The sequence below is a fragment of the Oculina patagonica genome, chromosome 4 (assembly GCF_052425735.1).
Source record: "Oculina patagonica isolate OP01 chromosome 4, crgOcupat, whole genome shotgun sequence".
NCBI classification, from domain to species: domain Eukaryota; kingdom Metazoa; phylum Cnidaria; class Anthozoa; order Scleractinia; family Oculinidae; genus Oculina; species Oculina patagonica.
The window spans coordinates 21590041-21613694 of record NC_135761.1 but is presented as its reverse complement, the minus strand read 5'-3'; the positions used below and the strand labels follow the sequence as shown (position 1 = coordinate 21613694).

General features: G+C 37.5%; 2 protein-coding genes and 1 long non-coding RNA gene across 3 annotated transcripts; 1 reads left to right on the top strand and 2 right to left on the bottom strand.

Moving 5' to 3' along the window:
• Window positions 1–1288: 1288 nt before the first annotated feature.
• On the bottom strand, window positions 1289–6038 carry LOC144652463 (Fanconi anemia core complex-associated protein 24-like). The gene is made up of 6 exons (XM_078512464.1): window positions 5902–6038; window positions 4660–4802; window positions 3607–3756; window positions 2895–3039; window positions 2634–2665; window positions 1289–1848 (listed from the first exon to the last, which is right to left on the bottom strand). Exons 1-6 carry the CDS (start codon window positions 6023–6025, stop codon window positions 1747–1749), a joined length of 696 nt encoding a protein of 231 aa, XP_078368590.1. The 5' UTR covers window positions 6026–6038; the 3' UTR covers window positions 1289–1746.
• A 94-nt stretch (window positions 6039–6132) lies between these two features.
• Window positions 6133–21947, top strand: LOC144651713 (beta-catenin-like protein 1). The gene is made up of 16 exons (XM_078511663.1): window positions 6133–6220; window positions 6999–7154; window positions 8369–8475; window positions 10398–10537; window positions 12252–12349; window positions 13010–13103; window positions 14870–14961; window positions 15218–15290; window positions 15961–16019; window positions 16423–16571; window positions 17085–17217; window positions 17860–17908; window positions 18356–18534; window positions 19586–19723; window positions 20567–20639; window positions 21686–21947. The coding sequence occupies exons 1-16, from the start codon at window positions 6191–6193 to the stop codon at window positions 21772–21774; spliced, it is 1659 nt and encodes a 552-aa protein (XP_078367789.1). The 5' UTR covers window positions 6133–6190; the 3' UTR covers window positions 21775–21947.
• On the bottom strand, window positions 21823–23653 carry LOC144652014 (uncharacterized). Its single transcript, XR_013570422.1, has 3 exons — window positions 23579–23653; window positions 22730–22777; window positions 21823–21950 (listed from the first exon to the last, which is right to left on the bottom strand). It is a non-coding gene; the product is annotated as an uncharacterized LOC144652014 (long non-coding RNA).
• Between the last annotated feature and the right edge of the window lies 1 nt (window position 23654).

Here is a 23654-nt window from a genome sequence, read left to right as displayed (position 1 = left end):
CCTTTTATATACCTGAAGCCTGAAAAAGGTACCCCTTTCGGGCGGAGCCTCCCCGTATAGGCCATTATAGGGAGTACCCCCCCCCCGGGAAGAAAGTCATGTGAGGTGATTTCTGTTCATTCGCTGTTTTCACCGTTCCCATAATACACGTTGTTTACCCCCAAATTTTAGCATTAGCATTGTTTTCAATTTCTTCTGGGATTTACAATCGTCCCAAGAAAAATTTTGGGGAGTAAACAAGGTGCATTTATGGGATCATGAAAAAAGCGAATTCAAGTTTATGCAGCTATCAATGTTAAGTCACTGGGGGGAGGGTGGGGGGAAGGCCAGGCATAGGCAGCTTAGGGGATTTGACAACAATTGATTGGGGACTTTTGACCATTTAAATGGACTTTCTTACAACATTTTATCGAAATTTAGTGAATCTTTTGAACATCCACAAATGCTGAGTTTGGGCATCTAAACAGAAAGTCTCAGCTAAGTTGAAAAGCCCAGCAAATGCCCTGTCTTCCCCTAATGTGGCTTAACATTGATAGATGCATTAGACAGCTGGTTCTTGGCCTAGGCATTTGGCTAGTTGGGGAACAGCGCGAAAAACAGCTAGTGAAAAATAAGAGAAGGCCAATTTTTTCCACTCACTGTTCTCCGTGCTAATTCTCTTTTTGCACTGCTCCCAACTAACCGAATGCCTGGAAACGGCTACAGTTAACAATTTTTTACCAAAGTGGAGGTGTGAATAGCGGTGGATGTTCGCAGTGAGGTAAATATCCACCACTTTCACCAACACTGAGGTGAACAATTGTATATACCACACAAGTTAAATAACTAGTAGATGAAAACATTACTTTTAGTAATCAAAGTGACATAGGAAGCCATTTTGTTTCTCTTCAGCTGCTCGGAGGTGAATAATACTTTGCTAATGACCTCCAAGTTAGCTAAACAGAGTGTATAAAAAGCACTTTTCACTTGTGTGGTATATCCTAATTTAGATTGTGTTCTCCTAATAGGACGGGTAGCAGAAGCAGAGCCCTGCAGAGCAAGCAGGCGAGGGAGAAGGAAAGGAGTACGTGTGCATGCATGATGGATAAAATAGGAGCACCCTTTTGGGAAAGCCTCCCAAAAGAGTTTCATTCTGTGCTCTGTGGTGGGAAGAGAAAATGTCAGGCTAGGAGTGCTTCTAAAGAACAATCTGTCCCTCCAAGGGAGTAATCTGCCCATCTGGTACTAGACATCTGGTTGTTGATTACTTTCTCCAAATTAATAACAAATGATTGGTACTTACAAATGCTTCAGATGTTGAATTAGTTTTTAATTTCTCTTGTTGTTAAACAAAACTGTAAATAATTAGGCCAGTAGCTTTGTATAGCTATACATGGATGACTGTTGAAACTTGACACTTTTCCCATACTTAGAACGTTTTGTTTTATGTTTTTGTCATTCACACATTTAGGTTTGAATTTTAAATGTTTGATGTCCAAATTTCCATAAATTTATTTTACATGATTCACAGTTTTGTGTACACACTGAACACTATGGATAAAAATACACCAAACTATATCACATTAGTGCAACCTTTACAGTCTTGATTTGAATATACAGTGTAAAGTACCTCAAGTGGTATGAAAAAAATAACATGTTTACTATAAATATTATTATTTTTATACAGTCAATTAGGCCTGCTATGCAGACTTTTCATACAAAAACAATATTAAACAATTTTGCTTCAACTGTCTTTTATGTCCAAGTTCATACTCCTACACTACTTCTTCTGCTGTTTCCATGTAGTTGTAGTTGAAAAAAGTCCTTTAGTTGCTGTGCATTGGCATTCCCCACCACAGAAGCGAGTGACTAAAACAGTGAAACAAATTAACCCAAGTCAGTATCTAGAATGAAATCATCAAATTGTCCAATAGTTATATACATACTATTTCAGCTGTGAAATTGTTACTTTTAAATCCCATTACACAACATTACTTCAAAATGTCATTGATAGGTACACCAGAACAAAAGTTACATGCACATAATTATTTCGTGGTCATAATTTGTTTTGGTTTGGAAATTTTCAAAAGCATGCAGTTTAATTTTTATTTCCTTCGTCTAATATATCCATTACATTATAATGATTGAAACAAGGGGAAATAAAAATCAAATTGGTTTGAAAAACTCTAAACCAAAAAAAAATTAAACCACAAAACATATTCTAAATGCCACTTTAAGCTGTATCACAGTATGACGGGCTCAATTGCGAGAAAAGTAACAGTGTAAATAATAATAATAAAAATAAATAATAATACCAGGAGTTTTGATGAGAAAGTGAGTGCTGGCGTTGAAACTAGAATATATTTCTAGTAATAAAAGCTACAAATATACTTGTATGGGTCTAAATATTACCGGATATGAGATTTGCAATTATAATATTTATGGTGTAAATATACCGGTAATATGAAAGGGCAAAGAAAGGTTTGACGCCTATTCAAAATGGTGTAAATAAATAATAAAATAATAATAATAATAATAATAATAATAATAAAGGAGGAAATCTGTAAAACTTGTAGAAACATTTAAGTAGACAGGAGAATCCTAAAACACGATTTGCACTGTATAATAATCTGAATACAAAATAGATAACTTACTGCAACTGATGCTTTGCTGATTTGTTCAATACCTAAAAGAAAACAAGAACAACTTAAAAACTAAACCAAAAAAAAAAAAAAACCGGTACATGCGTGGGTTTATACAACTGGGCTCTTGCCTTGTTGGTGGCTTGGTGGCTAGAGCAACACTACCACTCCCTCCCTCACCCATCCCACCAGCAACTTATTTAGAATGTTACCACTATTCAGGTGGGGTTTTGCTTTGAAGTATGAAAAGTTACATGTATATAGCACACTTACTGTTGAATTTAGACAATAGAGCCATTGCTTTTTTCTGTCCTAATCCTGGCACAGTTTGTAAAGTTGTAAGAACAGCTTGGTCTGTAGGTTGTTGTTTCATCTTGATGCGGTAAGGGTTACTTTGGGGCTTGCTCTCCAAGAAGACCTGGAATGAAATCGTGACCATATAAAAGTTATTCTTGCTTAGAATAGCGTCTTTTTGGAAAATAATTTGATAAAATAATTTTTTACATAAATTATAATTAAAAGTCTAGCTTGACACATATGGATAATAAGACTCATTTAGTTTTGTGATAGATGCCAATTTCAGATGGCAAAATTACAATCTAAAACTTTCAGAGCCATGACTATATATTGACTATAGGTATTTTCCCAATTTAAATGGTATTATTTAAATTAAGCTCGCGCTTTTAATTTTTTTCTCAATTTTAGTCGCCAGGCTGGCAACTTTGGTTCCAATTTAGTCGCCAGCTCCAAAATTTTAGTCACCACAGCGCCTAAAATGGTCTTAACTTGAGGGTTACCTATTGGTAATTCTCTCACTTGTACAGTCCTCAGTCTCGTTTATCTCTTCATTTCAGTCCTCAGCAGTCATAAAACATAACACCTTTTTATTATTCCCAACAGTATGATAGACTTACCGGTAACAGGCTCAAGAAGTCAATTACAAAGAAAACAAAATTAATAATGAAAGATGGAATTTAAAAAATACCATTTGAGCTAATATTTTGCCAGCTTCAGCAGGCGATGTAACTGGAAGAAGCACCAGTCCCCTCTCAATTACAATGAATTTCTGCAGTTCATAGAAGTACTGGGAACTCAGTGTTGTCTTTTCAGCCAATACCACTTTTCTAAATGATGCCTGAAAAAAAAATGAAGAAATAATACATTGTATACTGAGCACTAGGCTGTACAAAAAAGTGTGGGAAAGAGAAAAAATTGCTTTAAGTTTATTGACTTTGTTGCAAGCTAACTGTAAGCCCGGCCTGACCAATCGATGAAACCGATAATCGATGATAATCGATACCAATCGAAAATAATCGATGCCAATCAATCGATTAATATTGGAAATCGATGACCAATCGATGACGGAAAATTTTGTGACTTTTAATTTCATTGATTTTCATCGATTATCATCGATTATCATTGATTACCATCGATTTTCATCGATCACTTTTTATTTGGTTTGACTCAATATGGGTGTTATTACATCAACTCAGTGGCTCTTAAAAGCGATCAATACCTCATTTATTCATTTTCGTGATATACTGTTATGTCTGTTATGCAGCAAAAACAACGTTATTAAGAAAAGGGGCAAGGTTTACACTAGCGTATAGGTTACTTGAGAAGATGGTAGTCTTTGACTACGCACTTAATAACAGGTGTAACGTCCGTTGGTTTATCCCCGGCTTTACCCGCTTCTTCAGACATTGTGCACTCAGATCACGATCAGTCGTTCTATTTCCGGATATCCTGAAGAATTATCCTGGGGATGCCCAAGTACGCCGCAAGATATCGAAAACGATTGATGACAATCAATGAAAATCGATAGCAATCGATGTAATTAAGGAAATTTTATTTGTGACTATCGATTGGTCATCGATTGGCCGATGCCAATCGATATCAATTAACTAACCATCATCGATTGATATCGATTAATTGATTGATTTCGATCATCGATTTTCATCGATTGGTCAGGCCGGGCTGTAATAACAGGCAAAACACATGCTACCGCATCCGTTCCCCCACAACAATTCTACAATACCTTTGCAAATTTAAGCAGCTTGCCTTTGTAACTGTATCCATCCACCAGATCTGCTTCTGTGAGATAAACTACTCCAACATCAGATGATGGGTTGAAGTCTGTTACTCCCATGCAGTCATCAATTTGAACAGTGACATGGCTTTCTGAAAATCAATCCATAAATCATCAATCAATCAATCAACCAACCAACAAATCAGTTATCCGTCCATCTGTTCAACCATCCATCAGTCAGTCAGTCAGTCAGTCAGTCAGTCAGTCAGTCAGTCAGTCAGTCAGTCAGTCAATCAAACAATCAATCAAAATTAGGGAAGCAAGGATGGCACAGTGGTTAAAGCACTTGCTTTCCACCAATGTGGCCTGGGTTCAATTCTCGTACCCGGCATTATATGTGGGTTCAGTTTTTTGTTGGTTCTCGTCCTCACTTGAAGGGTTTTTCTCAGGGTTCTTCGGTTTTCCTCCCTCCGCAAAAATCAACACTTGATTGGGAACAGTGGACGCAGAGCCACCCTGTGGAAGTGCCACTGCAAATTCCCATTTATTTTAATCAACTAATCAGTCATACAACCAACCTATCCATCTCCCCATCTATCCATCTGTCTGTCTGTCTAACTGTCTGTCTGTCTGTCTGACTGACTGTCCATCAGTGAGTAGGGGTGTCGAGTGGTTAATGCGAGACTTTGCGAGACGGCGAGACTGATAACTTTTCTGCGAGCTCGAGACCTTTTTAGCCTTGCAAAAAAAATTGAGACTGCGAGAAGGCGTCAAAGAAAAATTCGAGACGATGAGACCCCTGAAATTTGGCTAAAATTTTGCGAGACACGCAGTTTTTGAAGGACCATTCACCACCCCTGTGAGTCAGTTAGTCAATCAATCAAACAATAATTATAAAAATGCTAATTAATCAGTTAACCAGTGATCAGGGAAGTTTGTCTGCACTGTTAATTTATATGTTAGTTATTTTTAAAACTTTTTGTCAATAACAGCCAAGAAAAATTGGTCAACTCGCTGGTTACCAATTAGCCAGTCCAGTGGCCCATGCCTCTGTCAATCAATCTGAATCAATCTCATAAAAACGCCGCCAGTTTAAGTTTATAGACCTTAGTCGCGCTATATAAAACCCTACGAAATTGTTGTGATTTTCTACCGATCTGTTGCGTTATTTTCAAATTTAAATTTTGGCGCGAAATGCGCGCGAACTATTCTCATCAAACAAAACAACAAAAATAGAACAGACAAACAAACCTTGGAGCGCTTTGACAATCGCACTACCATGAAATCTTTCGTTGACAAGAATATGACCGGGGAGAATACAGGCGCCATGAAGCCTCGGTTGAGTTGAAGTGATTTGAGAGGAACTCGACGCCATATTGTTTTGCTGAGCGCGCGATTTTCAGTCAGCGGTAAAAAACATAAAGGGAGGCGCAAGCAGGTTTGCGCATGAAATTCGAAATGCTTGCTTGGAAGAGGGCTTGGAAGTGTTTGTCACGTTGTAAACAGTTTTGGTGAAAAATCAGTGTTTTTTGCTGTCAAAATGAATGTCGCTGAATTGCTAGCATTTCAGGTAAGTGGAGTTTTGTGTCAAGGCACGAACTTCTTTGTAATGCTTGTCTTATAGAGGAAGGAGCACTATAAATTACCTGACTGAAATCACGGCCATCATACATGATCTTGACAAACATTGAAAAATATTTATTTTTGCTCCAATAATAAATAACTCTACTAAGCTTGTAAGTTAGCGTTATCTTTCGTTAAAACTAAGTAGTGTTTGTTTAGTGTAGTTTTTTGTTGGGGGTGGGGGGTGGTGGTGGTGAAATTTTATTCTAGGGAGAAAGACAAAGAACATTGAACTGCACTAGTAAATTGTCACAGAAAGTTTCACATATAGTTCTAGTGAAATCAGTGATTTTTCAGCTCATCCTCTGTCCAGTGACGTAAAACCGGCAGTCTTAATGGAGTCCTAATGTAAGATAAAATTGAATTGAAATAATTCATTAACCACTTGAGCTACATGCAGTCAACTCTTGTAATAGCGGACACGCTTGGGGAAACTTTTAATGTCAGTTATAGCGAGAGTCCGTAATAGCGGGAGTCATTTCCAGTCAAACCTCTTACGCTGGGGATCTGGATTTTGTACGTAAATTATAGCAAGTACCCGCAATGGCAGAGTGTCTGCAAGGCGAGAGTTGACTGTATATGCTGTAGTGCTATGATAAATGTATGACGAGACGGCAGCTGAAAAGGATTGACTGCTTTCACAAGAAAAGTTCCTGTTTGACAATATTTCACCTTAGACACAGTAATCTGTGTGTCTTAAACCATATTATCTTGATTTTTGTCAGCCTGAAAGGGGAACAAAAAGGAAGAAAGAAGAAAATGCTAATCAGCAGTCTAATGATTCCAAAAAGAGACCAATAGCTGCAGATTTGCCAACAGGGTCTGGGCTGTCAGAGGAAGAAAGATTGAAAATATTGGAAATGGTGGAAAATGAACCAGAGGTTGGTGATCAGTTTGATAAAATTCAGAAATTCATCACCTACATGGCTGGTAAATAAAGGGTAGGGGGAAGGGGAATAAGGGTGCAAGCACAGAGCATGATCAATGGAGGTTGGAAAGGAAAACTCGCACTTGCATGCTAAGCAATAGACCTCTTTAGCTTTGTTTGTTTGTTGTTCCATTTCAGACCACGTGATGTTACCCTTGAGAATTATCTCTTTCAAATTCAAACAAATTCACGTGGAAATGAATGAATAATTTCCATGTAGACATAGGAACAATTCTCTGGATCTGAAATGGGCAATTTGCATACATAGCTAAAGAGGTCTATTACAGGCTTTCCCACCCCTTGATCACACTACATGCCTTCAGTTCCTGTTCGTGTCTAAATTTCCCTTCTCCCTCCCATGCCACCTTATTCTTACTATTTTTCATTGAGTACTAATTTTCGCTATTTTCTTGATTTTAAAATAATCGCAAAATTTAATACGTACGAAAAAAAATTGCGCAAAATTTAAACACGTGAAAATTAATACCATATTTTGTATCAAAACAATAAAAAATTTCAAAATTTTTAATGTTTGGAACTGCAACTATCCCTCCGTCTTGTTTTCGTCTAGCACCCTTCCTCTGATTACCGTTTTCTTCAACTTGTAAATTGGCCAAGACCTCTTTAGTACAGTAACCATAGTATCCGTTTGCAGGCTCCTTGTAGTTACATTGAACCAGGTCTTTGTATATTTCTAGAAGCTCCTTAGTCATTGACAACTGATCCAGAAAACACTGACAAAACCGTAAAATTTAATACACCTTTGCTCTAATTTTTCTCGCAACCTTGAAAATTAATACTCGCGAAATTCGGCTCACAAGTTTTCGCGAGATTAAGTACGTGTGAAAATCATCTTCGGATCTTGGCTTATTTCTGATTAATCCTTCAGTAGTTGAAAGACCTTGAAGGAGGGCAGCAAAGAGGTTGTTGTGAGCCTGTTTCACGCCAAATTTTAACCAAATTCACGCTTTGCATATACTTGAAACAGAATTCATGAATCCAAGTCTTTTCCAGCTATTTTCATTCGTCACAGTTTAATTGTTGCCCTATTTTCACGCGTCACTGACTTATTTTTTGCCCCTTTCATGTGTCAAGCATAAACCCTTTGCTACCCTCTTAAAGTATTGTATACAGTCACACAGCATTTCTGATTTTGTTTATGTTTAGGTTGAAACACTTGATGTAGGCTCTCTAAAGAGAATGTTACTTTTCTTTGAAAAAAAAGTAACAAAAAATCAAGAAATGAGAATCAAGTACCCAGAGAATCCAGAAAAGTAGGTCTTGTCACTTTAATTTTGCTAAACTAAAAGCAAATTTCTTTGGCACTTTGTAAATGTAAAAAAAAATGTATATGGGCAATTCCATGTCATGGACGTTACAATTCAGACTAATTTTTAGAACTTTAAACTTGCATTGTCTAAGGATGAAAATAAGTTTTAAAACTTTTCATTGATGTACAAGTCTGTGCACCTTAGTGTGTCAATTTGATTATTTCTTTTTTCCTGTTGACTTATTTGTGCCAGAGAAATAGTGAGAAAAACGACTCTCATGGACGTTACATAAAAATCAACCACGTAATCTAGTGCATTAGCATTACTTTAAAATTCCTGTGAACTTTTAAGCATTTTCAAAATATCTTCTCCATGTCAATGTGGTTTAGTGATTTTGTTAACTGAAAATTTTGTTTTCACCTCCATTATCTTTCACAGTTTTTCTGGGAGACTAAAAATGTAACGTCATGGACGTTACAAAAATTTTCATGGTCGTTACACTATGTGAATTCTTCTTCAAGTTTACCAAATAAATTAACTTTTTTCAATTGTTGGGCTCTGTCATTGGTAGTAAAACAATATTTCTTGGCAGTTGGAAATGAAATTATCTTGCTAGTTAATGTAGAACCCGTGGAATGCTCATTTAAATTTTTGAGGACATTTCAAGGTCCTTACATGACATATAAAACTGCATTTTCAGCAAATCTCTTTCCACAAGCTTGCTGTTTATCAAAACAAACCTGTCTTTTGGAAAAAACTGCCCACTGCTATACCGCCTAACTATTTTTTACCTTTTCCACAGACTTTGTTAAAGTTTTGCCTTTTTTTCAACATTTTTGCAAAAAGTGTAACATCCACGATATGGCGTCCATGACCAACTTTAACTGCACTCAGTTAAAAAATGTAACAGTTTATCAAAGTTTTGTTATCATCAAAATGTTCCTTTTTGACAAGTAACAAAGCAGCAGAAATTTTTTAAGAATCCTTCAAATAATAACTTAAGGAGAGAAAAAAAATGCACAAAATTTCATGGACGTTACGTAACGTCCATGACAGAACTTCACATCGCTGTTGCTATTTTTTAAAAATATTTTGGATGAAGTCTTTATCTGTTATTTGTCAACACAAATGAGGGAATATTCCTAAAATAACTGTTTGAATTCATAAGCATTTTGAAAGTATGATTTTTGTAAGTTAAAAATGTGCATCACAGACATTGAAAATTATTAAGAAGGTAAACCCGTACTTTGGGGACCCCCCTAAAAACACTGTTGTCACAGACAAAGTAAAAGTTCTTTTTCTGTATACTATAGCATGTTTACAATGCAGCACAGGTAATTATTCCATCTGAAATATCTTTTGAAAAATCTTGATTTTTTCACCTCTCATGTGGAATTGCCCATATATGTTGTTTATAGTAGTTCTGCACTTAGCTTTGAGATAGCTAGTTTGCAGGCATGCCCCTATAACAGAGGAAGCAAATATTCTAAATGAAATTAACATGATTAAAAATCCCAACTGGCAGCAGGCAGACGAGTCGGCTATATACAAAGCATGACCAGGCATTTGAACTTGAACTTGAGCTGGTGAAGGCCAAAAATAAAAGACGTTTGTATGGATTTTGAACCATGTTTCAGGGTCCATAACTTCATCTTTGTTCATCCTTTTAACCATAAAAATTGGCCAAATAGCCAATCTCATCGTGGTCTTTTATGTGGTGGTGTCAGATTATCAATTGCTTAAAATTCAAAACTTGCCCCAGTTCCATGTACACTTGGAATGGCCAATTGCTTCATCATTCATATAGAATGTTACAGCTGGAATCCCATATGGGAAATAAAATAAGTGCATGATAAGGGATATATGTTATCTAACGCTACTGTTAATGCAATACTGTATTTTTAAGGTGTATTTTGTTTGATTAGATTCTTGGATTCAGAGCTTGATCTCAATGATGAAATTCAGAAGTTGCATGTGATAGCCACAGTTCCAAATCTTTATCATCACATTGTAGAAGTTAATGCTGTTGGGACCATTCTGGGCTTGTTAAGCCATGAGAACTCAGGTAAATACAAAAAGATTGAAAAAGCTTTAAAACTAGGTGGTTGATAATTAACTGCTCGTTGCTAAGAGATTTAAGTTCAATTGCTTTTTCACTAAAACAAGGTTACATGATTCACAGTGTGGCGCTTGCCACACTATGTGTCGCAATGCCAATTCTGATCTTATAATTATCAGTTTCTAGTTCAATCGCTTTCTTTGATCTCTATGTTTAGTACAGAGATAAATTTGTCTGTTCTTTAAAGCCACAAGAAATCATAAAAGAAATAATTTTCACTTTCTCTTAGTATTTGTATTAGCCCTTTCTTTCTGTTCAGGTGTAAAATTTTGTTTTGTTAATATATGGCATTTCCAATAGACTACGAGCAGTCCCTATTTTTTCGCAGAGTCCGTCAAGCTTGAAGCGAAATTTTTTTCGAAGAGTCCATCGAGCTTGGCGCTTCTCGCCTCGCCCCGCCTCATCCCCCTGCACGTAATTTTTTTTCGCTTCAAGCTCGACGGACTCTTCGAAAAAAATTTTGCTTCCAGCTTGTTGGACTCTGCAAAAAATTAGGGACTGCTCATAGCCTACATTTCCAAGCAATAAATGTACCGTATTTTCTCGATTAAACACCGGGCCCCGAATAAACGCCGGGTCTCCAATCTGTATTTGAAAATAAACCCCTTAAACAATTATTAAAGGTTTAATATGCTTTAAAAATAATGTCTTATTATATAGCTGTCAAAAATAATGAATAAAAATCATTTCTTAGAAACATAGGGCTTGAAAAAACTCCTGAATTCAAATAAACGCCGGCCCTATCGGGCCAAGTTTGAAATAAACGCCCATTTCTTAGAAACATAGGGCTTGAAAAAACTCCTGAATTCAAATAAACGCCGGCCCTATCGGGCCAAGTTTGAAATAAACGCCGGGGGCGTTTAATCGAGAAAATACGGTACATGTAAATATGATAATTGTTATATTATTGTTTGTTCTGTGGAAATTGTGCTTGATCCTCCTGATGGCTTCCCTCGTGCATTCAACCCTCTCCCTCCTACTCTCCAGCTCCCTACCCCTCTGCAGACAATAATCCTCACACTCTATTCCCATCGTGAGACATTTTACTGCACACCCTTCCCCTTCAGAGCTTGGTGGTGCTGTTGACCAAGCGGGGCATGGGGTTGGTCACTGGCGAAAAGAAAAACAAAAATTATAAGCACAAGTGAATAAAGAACAGGCTTGGTCCCAGGCTGCCCGGTTAACTAGAATGAGTCATTCAGTGTTTTAAATCTTACCAACCTAAGGCTGATGCAATATTCCACCTTTCTCTGGTGTTGATAGTCTGGCCTTAGTATTGGTGGGTGAGTATAAGACTGTGTGTCATGTATGGACTATTAGAGGAAGACATCCCATCCCATGCTAACATTTCATGTCACTCATATCCACTGGTAATTTGTGTAATCCTGTATATTAAAAATGCTGCATTTGGTGATATACAGTTTCATTAAGTAATAATAATAATAATAATAACAGTTCTTAGCACGCACTTTACATACGTCTCAGTGCGTTTACATTTGAAATTTAAAAGTAAAAATATAAAAACCCGATTTAAATTACAATCAGATAAAAATACGCTAAGGATAACCTAATTTAATTACAATTGATAAAAAATAAAAATAAAAATGACAATAAAAACATGGCGAACTTGCATTAAGTAATGCAAATTATTTTCCCACAGACATTTCCATAGCTGTTATTGATCTGCTTCAAGAAATGACAGATGTGGACACACTAAATGAGAGTGAAGAAGGCGCTACTGCTCTTATTGATGCACTTGTAAGTTTCTTGCTCCAAAAACCTTTCTAGGAAAAAAGACTGGTATCACTTTTGGGAAAACATTGTCAGTAAAAATAACTCAAATACCTATCCATATTTGTTAACTGCTGAACATTACCATATCAACGTATTTCAAATGTTACAACCTCGCATACTTGGTTTCCCTTATTGGAATGGGCATCCTGTTGTGTTTTTCAACATTATTGTTTTCGATTTTTAAATAAGAAACAAATCGGCTTTATTTGTATCACGAGTTATTTGGATTGCACAGTACAGACTGTTGATTATATTCAGAACATGCAACAGAGGTCATTTATTTTAATTGAAAAAATCTGGCCCCAGTTGTTCAAAGGGTGGATACAGTGTAAAGCTATCCACCCGATAAATCACGATCCGGTGGATAGAGTAAACAATATGTTTTTTAACACTTATCCACTGGATAGCAATTAATCCGGTGGATGACAATCACATTATCCACCCTTTGAACAACCTGGCCCTGAGCAATAAATAAAAGCAGTCTAAGAGTACCTTTGATGTACACTTCAGTCCTTCATTGTTGATGGTATTCATGCCCTGAGTGAGCACTATAAATATTATGCTCTCTTCCTTTTCTTTCCATGCTTTGCATTTCGTTTACTCAATGTCGTTTTGTTGTTATAGATGGATGGTCAAGTTATTGCCTTGTTAGTGCAGAATCTAGACAGACTTGATGAAAATGTCAAAGAAGATAGTGACGGTGTACATAATACTTTAGGTTTGTGCTTCACAGCTGCCAGCTGTCCAGTTTACTCCTCTCTAAAATGAGATACAAATCTAAAAGAAGATGCAAATTCAGTGGGAATAAATTGACATCTATTTGCATGCTTTATTCATCGCCTATTATAGAAGAGGCATCTGAGAGTCAGCCCAAGTAATTCTGTACTGATGTCATAGCCCAAGAGAGATCTGTGTAGTGTCCTTGATTGATTGTTATTTGTTGTTCAAAAATTAATAACCAAGGAATAACCAATCATGAACACTACACAGAATTCTGTAGGATATGTTTTTTGTGTGATTTTACGCAAGCTTGTTCACTGACATTATTTTGAGACTTGCCTTTGTCGGCTTGGCAATCAATAGCCTTCTAAAGAGAGAATTAACAGAATGCCGGTATTTTAAAATTATTGTGAACAAATTTACCAAGCTATGACGAGACGTTCAAACTGCAGCCACAACCACCATACCCAACCTGTGACAAACACATCGCGAGAGTTGAATTTAATATTATTTCCTCGCAAGATAATTTCGAGTCCCATCTGTGAACTCAGAATTTTTTTCTGAGTTCTTTCTCCACACATCAATCCATTATTATTATTATTTATTTACTGAGAGTACTACGTGACTGCGTGATGCAGTTAAATATGTGTGTTCATTGACATAATGTGATTTGTGCGATGCAGTCATTGTGTCACCCACAAATGACCACTGCTCACCATTAGAGTTCTCAGTAGCTCAGTGGTTAGAGCGTCCGACTAGTGAACCGAAGGGCGTGGGTTCGAGTCCCATCTGTGAACTCAGAATTTTTTCCTGAGTTCTTTCTCCACACATCAATCTATTATTATTATTTAAGATAATTGCTCATATCATTATTCAAAAATTGCCACTTCAATGCTCACTTCTTGAGACACGATTCTTGCAAGACGAGAAACTCTTCTTGTGAGAAACAAGATGAGAGATGAATTGAATTTGGACGACACAAAAAGAGTTCTGCTTACCCAGACTAATGCAAATGATTTGTTTATAATTTAGTTTTATTTCACACATAAAAAGAGACACAGAGGATATTACATGGTTGCGCGGAGATATGAAATATATCTTCGAGTGTTCAAATCAATATCTCACCAGTGAGCGCAGCGAACGAGTGGGATATTGATTTGAACACGAGAAGATAAATTTCATATCTCCAAGCAACCATGTAATCTGTTTATTATATAGACCAACTAATTACGATGTTTTTGGCGATTTTTCGAAGATTCTCCGAAAATTTCCGAAGATTTCCGAAAGCTAACCAAAGATTGCCGAGGAAGATCCAAAGATGCTTGGCTCATTGAGCTATGAAACGTGGCAAACTGCAAGATGATTGGTCAAAAATGATATCCACACATGTGTGGATACCATTTTTCTCGATTTCCTACCACTCGCTAAAGCACTGCATTCTATATAATAAAAAACATTATAATCAGTAGTGCAGACAGGAAGTGTTTCTCAATTTAATGAATAAAGAAATTCTAACTAAATGACAGAAAGTAGGAAGCAATTTCTCAAAGATTATGTATTCTGACAATCTCGTCAATATCCTTGAAAGATCCTTGAACATCTTCGTTATTTTTTTATGATCCCTAAAGATCTTTGAGGAAATTGTAAAGATCCTCAATACCATCCTTAAAAATCCCCATGAAGATCTTCAAGGATCCTTGCAAATCCATGAAAGGTTTTTAATAAGGAATTGGACTATTTTAATTATGTTTTACCTCTGAATAGGAATTATAGAAAACATGACAGAACTCAGACCTGTTGTGTGTCAGGCGGCAGGTGAACAAGGCATGCTTGGATGGCTTCTAAGAAGACTTAAGGTAACTGTCACCTTAGCTGATTGACATTATTTCTGTATGCATCTTGATAGTCCTTGAATTTGAATACCAAACTTCAAGACCCTTAAAAGTCTTGCTGTCTTCATTAGTAATTCAAAATACCAACAGATATTCTCTCTATCATGTTGTTCACTCTGGCGTTTTCATATGTAATTGTAATGATTTTAATTTATGGTGTATAACTAAGAATAATTAATTTCAACATTTAAAACACTTGTTGTTGTTGTTTTTTTTTCAGCAAAAACCACACTATGATGCTAACAAACTGTACTGTAGTGAAATTCTTTCTATCCTTCTTCAAAATACAGAAGGTAATTTTTTATTCTAACTTGTATTTCACTGATAACACCTACATCTGCAAACAAACAGCAAGAAAACAAAATTTTGTAATAAATTTTAGAACAGGGACAACCACTCAGAAACTATGTTGAAGTATCTGTCATTGAACAACACCTTTACCTCTAGTTTACATGCAGCTAGGTTTCTGCAGACTGCTGAATGGCAAAAGAGACATACTAGACATAATGCACGGCTTGTCCGTTTACAAACCTTCTGTTTTCTCTTAAAGGGAACCTCCACTCTTAAGACAAGATTATTGCCTTTATATTTCCTGCATGTTGCCATTTTAGATTTTATGATATGTAATGGTTGCCCAATTTATTGTTTTACACAAAAGATCATCTGCTAATTCATAAAATTTCCATTGGTAACTGATTTATAGCTTTCAAACGTTGCGTGACTTGAGGTCTGGCCAAGCAGGCCTGTGGGGGTATCAGTCTAGTCACCGACAAAAAAAAAAATAAGGGTGTAACATAAACTGCTGCTGAACGTGGTTAAAAAATTAATGTTGTAAATAAATTGCATGGCTTACAAGTCGTTTGTCAGTGTTACATAAGATGGCTAGAAATGATTATAAATTCTCCAAAAATGTTTTTTTTTTGTATAAAAAAATTGACATTATTCTTTATTTTTCTGTACCAGAGAACAGACAACTTTTAGGAGAGCTCAATGGAATTGACACCCTGCTACAGTGCTTATCAGTAAGTTCCTTTAGCAAATCCTACATAATCTATAGCCATAATCCCTTATAAGCTATATATGTACAGTCAGCTCCCGCCTTGCGGACACCGCTAATTACAGACACCCCGTTATTACGGACAGGAGTTTACAGTAAGTCCCGACAAATAAAAATTACTGAATTTAGCTCCCGCTGCTATGGACTTTCTCTATATTTGCATACACTAAATCGTGGTCCAAAAGGTGTTCGTTAAAGTGGGAGTCGACTGTATGTGCAGCGCTAAAGGGTATGGTTTTCAAGCCTCGGACGGTTTTCTTTGTAACTAATTTAATGTAAAGTTTGTGTGTTGTCAATAAAGTTCATTAAAAAAAAAAAAAAAAAAAAAAGCCATGGTCGTAATAAATCTCTTATTAATGCCATTGTAGTTGTACAAGCGATATGATCCAACAACTTCAGATGAATTAGAATTCATGGAAAATCTCTTCAACTGTTTATGTTCCTCATTGATGTACAATGCCAACAAAGATCTTTTCCTTAAAGGCGAGGGTCTTCAGCTTATGATCCTCATGTTAAGGTGAGTAATACAACTATTGTCATTTTTTATTTCATTTGTTTGTTGTTCTGTTCTACTGTTTCTTTACTTAAAGGAACTGTGTCACAGATTTTAGGCAAATGTAGGCATGGGAAATGGCCATCAGCTTTGATGAAATATAAAAATAACCTCTTAAAAATTGAAGAAACATTTCAATAACACTGCAAATACAAAAGAAGATACGGATGGCAAATAGCGACGAAGATTGAAACAGATTGCAATATGGATTTTTGAAATATTGTTGGACTGAACAGTTTTCAAATTTAATCTCGTTTTCCAGTATATCTTTAAACTATTACGCCCAGGAGACACATTTGGTTGCAATGAAGCTATGGTTTTGTCACTTACAATTAAGATCCACAGAGGTAATTTCTTTGCAAATGTTAAGTTTCATTGCAAGTATTTGGCAAAAGTTACTGAAATAAACCAAACTCAGCCGTGTCACAGTCCCTTTCAGTTCTTATTAATACCAGGTCGGGTGGTATTATTTTTTAGAGAAAAGAAGCTTTCTCGGAGAAGTTCCCTGAAGGTGTTGGATTACTCCATGCAAGGAGCCGAGGGCACAGAAAACTGCAGCAAGTTTATTGAATTCCTTGGACTCAGAAGTTTGTTTCCATTGTTTATGAAGGTAAGTCACTGCTCTTATAAATTCTCAAGCAATGAGCTGAAAATGATACTGTAACTTACCCTGAACACTTGTGTGATATGTTTTCGCTGCCAAAGAAAAAAGTGCATTGTGTGTTTATCTTAATATTTCGTTGGCAAGTGAATTAGGGCACTAGTCTTGTAATCCGGAGGTCCCTGGCTCGATCCCTCCATGCTACCCATCCCTGGGTTATTTTTTCTCCATAGTCTTGAAGTCAACACCTTCAGCATGCCACTTAAATGGCGAACTATGCTGACTTAATTTGAAAGAGGCCACACTAAAACTACTGGGTACACCAGTTTTTGTGAGAAGTTAATGAAATATTTTTTTGTCGACATTGTCAAAGTAGCTGACAATCCACTGAGGGAAATGTTGAGTGACAACCCCGGGGGGTAGGGAGTACTCCCTATGATAGGCTACACTGGAAAGCTCTGCCCAAAAGGGGTGGAGGTATATAATAGGGTAGGGATTTCACGTGTTGGGGTATAGAAAAGGGCAGGGAAAACTGTCATTTAGGTATTTCACTAAACTATTGTTTCATCTAACTATTTAAAGGGGTTATTCAAGCAAACAGCTTAGAAAATAGATACGGTTTCTTATACTGAGTTGTTGTCTTTTTTTAAGCCTCTTAAGAGCAACAAGAAGGTTGGTTCTTCAGAGGACGAAATAGAAGGTGAGTTTCGTTGGTTGGTTAAAATTGTCCAGCTACTAAGTAAATGATTTTACGTATCATAAAAACCCTGTGTCACGGATTTAGCCAAAAAAAATAACCGCTTAAACAGTGAAGGAACATTTTAATAACACAGCAAATACAAAAGAAGGTACGGATGGCCAAAAGTGAAGGAGATTGAAACGGATTGCGACTTGATATATGGGATCTGAAATATGTTTGGCCTGAACAGGTTTCAAAGTTTATCTCGTTTGCTTGCAACTTTAAATTATAACGCCTGGGAGACACGTTTGGTTGTAGTAAAGCTATGGTTTTGAATGTCTAGAATTGAACGCAGGTATTATTTAATAAGTTCTTCGTATTTGACGGAATTATGTGTCTTTTGTTGAACTTGTATCATTAAGGACACTTTGTGATGCCTACATTCTGCCTCTTTCTCTCCCCCCACAGAACACACGAGCTCAATAATCATGTGGCTTTTCAGAAATTTGTCAGGGAACTTAAGAACTCGTCTTGTACAGAAGTTTGTTGAAAATGATCACCTAAAGGTGGACAGATTAATGGAACTACACATCAAATACCACAGCAAAATACAACAATGCGACGCCAAGATAGAAAGAGAAAAACAGGTACGATGATATCTGACTTATGTTCGCTAAATACCTTAGAAAAACTATTAGCTTAGTACGTAATGCACCTTATCAAGAATCTTGAACTCTCTCTTAAAACGGATATCTCTTTAAGACGGACTTCTCTATAAGTTGGACATCTGGGCCGGGTTGTTCGAAAGGCGATTAACGCTAACCCAGGATTAAAAGATGATCGAGGTTTTAATTTCTCTTGTTAAGAAGGGTTTTCCATAGCTAATGTTTGTGAAGTTTGAGATCGGTCCACTTCAAAACTGGGGGAGAGATAATATACCTTACATGTATTATAGGAAATTAACGCGTCATGAAATTAACGCGAATTTTAAACATTCGCGTTAATTTAAGTCGCGTTAATTTTAGTTAACGTTAATTTCCGCACCGTTAATTAAGTGGAGCGTTAATTTCCATGACGTAAATTTCCATTATTTTGGCCCCAATTTCTCGTTGCAGTCCAGAAGTTCTTGACTCCAAGGAAAAAGCATTGTTTTATCTGCCACTACCATTGATACTGCGAAGAACGCTCAAAGTGGGAAAAGTCCCACGAACATTGTTTGCGTTTAAGATTATACGCCTGCAAGTGTTGAAATAAACTTGTTCCAGTTGTGTACGTCGCGTTAATTTCCTTCATTTTGAAATTTTACCCCATCTTTCGCGTTAATTTCCTTTATTGGGAAGTAATTTTTCCTTCAATTCGCGTTAATTTCAAATACCTTAATTAACACAAGCGTTAATTTCCCATAATAAGGTAAACAGAAAGCCTCAAAGAAATGTTAAAAAAAATTGAAACCAAATTTCACGCTAATCCTGGATTAGCTTAATCGTGCTTTGAACAACCGGGCCCTGGTGTTGGTCCCGTTCCTGCCGTTTTTCAGTCATTTTACTGTTACCCCCTATAAGACGGACACCTCTCTAAGATGGACGGTGGAGCTTGTCCCGACTGTGTCCGATTTGAAGAGACTTTCAAGACTGTGCAGCAAGATTCTTAACAAATTTCTCAGTGTAGTCATTAAATCCCATGCATGACTTATTACAGGAACTTCAAGATGAAGGTGAGGAGCTTGACGAGGCGATGGAGGACGAGTTTTACATGCGGAGACTGGACGCTGGTCTGTTCACGTTACAGCTTATAGACTGCATCATCATGGAGGTCTGCTGCTCTGGTGTCACCTCGGTAAAAAACAAATTGTTTACTTATGTACTGTTTGTAATTACATTGTTTCCTTGACGATTCACGACTGGAGACAACAGCGGGAATGACGTCAAGCTTTAACTCCAGTAGCACTCATTTGAGGATTCCGGGGACGGTGAAAGGGCTGTAAGCTTAGTGGGGTTAGAGGATTTTGAAAAATTTAGTTTAGCTTCTTCACGTTCGTCGTTCTTTTTCTGTTTCAATTGTCCCCGCTAATCTTTACCGTGTGCGCGTTTTGGCTTTTAATTTGAGAACCTATCATTCATATCAATCTCGTCCGTCCATATCTTGTGTTTTTGGCAAGACAGTTAACTCTTGGAACGGTTTTCAACCTTTTTGTCGTAAAACCAAAACCGAAGTTATCCCTTTGGCCAATCATAAAGGACACAGACGATCCAGTTATTCAATCAAAACTCGAAGTAAACACAGTGATGTAGCCAGCGCGAAGTGCGAAACGTGTGTGAGCGAGTCACGATTGGTTTTGGTTTTACTTCTGATTGGTTGAAAAAGTGGCGCGAGATTTTTAACTAAACCAATCATTAAGCGCGGTAGTCTAGTGCAAAGCCAAAGCAATTGTGAATTACTTCCGACACTCAGTTGAAAACTGCTCCATAGTGCGTCTTTCCGCGCAGTTGAACAAACGCTGGAGGTGAACTGCCATAGAGAAGCATCCTTTGTGAGGGGGGGCTGGGTGGGTATCAGTACTGTTGTGTGAGTGATGAGCCACCAGGCTTAAGACTTAACTAAAAGTATTCATATATTTAAAACTGATAGGTGCTTGTCAGTTTGCTTGTTTGAATAATAACTCGACTCTTGCTTTTACAGATAAAACAACGAGTGGTTACGCTGTTAAACCAACATGGCGGTTCGATGAAAGACATTAGAGCAATTATGAGAGGTAGGTTAAGTGGTGTCGTGCACTGAGCGGTTTGCTACGATTTGTTTGCCGAACTTGTTAATACCTAGTCCAATCAGTGCGCAAATAACTCGTGGTTTGGTTCACCTGACTTTTCCCGCGCTTGGCGCCGGTCACGTGATTTTGCTTTGAGTTCTGATTGGTTTATCGCAGTATTTGCGGCCATGTTCTTTGTCTTACGAGTAACGACAGTGTGTAGAAAGTCGCTCCAGATAGTAGTAGTCTCATTTGGATTCGTTATTTTTATGGTTATCAGTAGAGAAGAGAGATTTCCGCTAGGTAGAAAGTCATGTATGTTTTATTTATACTAGTGAGTGGTATCTTTGCAGTTAAGCATGCTAAGAAAGCAACAAGACTCCCCCGCGGCTTCAACGGGATTTGAACTTACGCGATACCAGTGCTATGTTCTACCAACTAAACTATAAGACTTGTTAAAAACATGTTGACAGTTAGTTCAGTTTATCACCGACCCTTTTCACTTTGTTCTCTACCACGAAAATCAATGTCCTGGATTAGTTAGAAACTCGTGAACTGGTGAGCCCTAAGTTTTTTCTCTACTGCTCTCGAGAGCTCTTTTGAACCCCAAGGGTAGAACAAACCAACAAGCAAGCGCCTTCCGGGCACTAAGTTATAAGTGTACGTATCAAACTTTTACTCAGCAGATAAGAAAATTATTGAATTAATCCTCTAAGGAAGGAACTTACTTCCATATAACCAGTCCTACATTAGTCTACATATTTACAAAGCGATAAAGAATCGTTCTTCTTCGGTGTCGACTCGATATTTCCTTCTTGTTCCGAATGCGAGTCAGACAGACAGAAAGGAGTTGTTAGGTCATTTTTTACCGTCAATTTAAGTAGTACAGGTATAGAAAAGTGTTTTACTACTTCACTTTTTGGAATGTGCCGAAAAATGATAGTAAAACTGCATGAACTTTCAATTCTTTTCCTTCTTACGCGTTAGAAATGTAGATACCGAGGTTTTGGTCAAAATCCAATTGCGGCTTTGTTTTGTTTGTGTCTAACCAGAGTACGCCGCGAGTGTTGGAGACGCCAAGAGCAAAGAAAGCCGCGAGGCTGAAAAGAAGAGAATCCTGTCGCTCATCGATCGATTCTAATCGATTGAACCGTGCATCGGCTGAACGAGTTCCGTTCCTGGCAGTTGTCGTAGTACCCGACTAGTTCCGATTTGTGAGCTCTCGAGTCTCCGAACATGATTTCCTCAGCTTGCCAACGTGACGAACACCGCGGGCTCAGCCCATTACTCGGAGTCGGGATTTTAACCGAAGATAACCTGCGATCAGGCTTTCTTTTTTTTCGCGGCGGAGGGAAGGCGAAAAAAGGAAAGCCTGATACAATTACTTGTGAAGTCGTCTGCCGCCCCCTAATTAAAGTATCTGTCAACGTCGTCTAGAATGTCGGCGATGCCATCAGATAAGCGTGATTAGCGCCTTCAAATTATATTTTTACTCTCACAAACGTGTGTTTGAATAACCCTTTTGAACGAGCTGATCGGATGGTTTTTAAAATTTGTTTTCTGCAAAGGCTGATTTTGTGTAAGGCTCAGGTTAGACATTTCAAGGTTGTAGTTTTCGTCACTGGCACGATCGTCTGGCGTCTTTGGTGGTGTGATATAATCTTCGACACCATTGGTGATAGATCGCGCTCTTGCCGAATTCCGTCGTAAGCACCGCCAAAACATCTTTTCTTTCACAAACTATTCGTCGAATACACTCCCTTTGTTCGTCTTTAAATGTTTCGTGAACAAAACTCTTGAGAGATTTTCTAAAAGCTAGAAGAACTCGCTCTCTACTTCATTCCGCTCAACACCCGCCATGATAACAATCATCTACGCGTGATATTTTTGGACCGGAAATTAGACTTGAACTCAATTAGCCAATCAGGATAGAGTTTTAATGTTGCCTTTTGTTTTCTGACCAATTAGAAAAAAGTCCAGATTCTGGACTTTTTACAGACGACTCGACAAGTAATTGTATCAGGCGTTCATTTTTCCGTTGACCCCTCCGCCGCGAGAAAAATAACGCCTGATCGCAGGTTAAACCGAAGAAAGACTGAACTTGTATTTTTTTCCCGACTTTTTGTGCCAGCCTCAGATCTCGACTTAACCTGAAATCATACCCTCCCTCCCTACTACTGCTGCGGGGGAAGGAGGGCATGATACATTTGCTTGTCGAAAGTCATGTAAAAAAGCCAGATTCTGGTTTTTTGTTTGATTGGTCGAGAAACAATACTCAATGGAGCGGTGTGGACTGATTGGTTGTCGTATATATTTCAACAAGACTTCCGGTCAGAAGCTGGTAATGGCAAAGACGAGTCACGTTTACTGTGAGGACGAGTTCTTTTCTACGTTAGCTGAAGCCCTAACAGATATCAAGTGTAACTCTCTGAAGGCAGAACAAATAGAGTGAGCGACAATGCGTAATAATTTTGGTTCCGTGAAGATGTTTTTGTTGTTCTTCGAAAACAATATCCCAGAGATGTTGGAATGTTTACAAAAGCGATCGATCCTATCTGCCGTAAAACAGCTCTTGTCGGTGAATTCCTTTTTGTGTGTGTGTAAGCTGAAATAAAGGGACGGCATCCAGTCCAACTGATAAAAATATGTTCACAAGCGCCATGTCACCTTGCTACTAAAAGCATTTTTATCTCAACACGGCGAAGTTTAAATACAGGCTGTACATATGTACAATTTTTCTCCAGACGTTTTTCACGCCTTGTGGAAATCCGAGTCTCGAATTTGCCGCCAACTACAAAGAGTGGTTTGACAGTTCGACGACACATTAGTTTATTTAAATTAGGGGGCGGATGGCGGCCGGTTAAATAAATGTATCAGGCGTTCTTTTTTTCCCTCTCGCTTTCGTAAAAAGAAAAAAGAATGCCTGATCGCAGGTTAATCTCGACTTGGAACCCAAGACTATAGAATTTAGCAGCATTTGTACAAATTTTAATAAATATTTGCTGAAAAATGTATTCTGTA

Coding starts and splice junctions, on each gene's coding strand:
- LOC144652463 (XM_078512464.1), bottom strand. CDS start 6,025: ATGGCGTCGAGTTCCTCTCAAATCACTTCAACTCAACCGAGGCTTCAT. Junction 4,803..5,901: donor GATTGTCAAAGCGCTCCAAG/GTTTGTTTGTCT, acceptor ATTGATTTTCAG/AAAGCCATGTCACTGTTCAA. Junction 3,040..3,606: donor GCAAAATATTAGCTCAAATG/GTATTTTTTAAA, acceptor ATTTCATTCCAG/GTCTTCTTGGAGAGCAAGCC.
- LOC144651713 (XM_078511663.1), top strand. CDS start 6,191: ATGAATGTCGCTGAATTGCTAGCATTTCAG. Junction 17,909..18,355: donor TTCAGAGGACGAAATAGAAG/GTGAGTTTCGTT, acceptor CTCCCCCCACAG/AACACACGAGCTCAATAATC. Junction 18,535..19,585: donor AGATAGAAAGAGAAAAACAG/GTACGATGATAT, acceptor GACTTATTACAG/GAACTTCAAGATGAAGGTGA.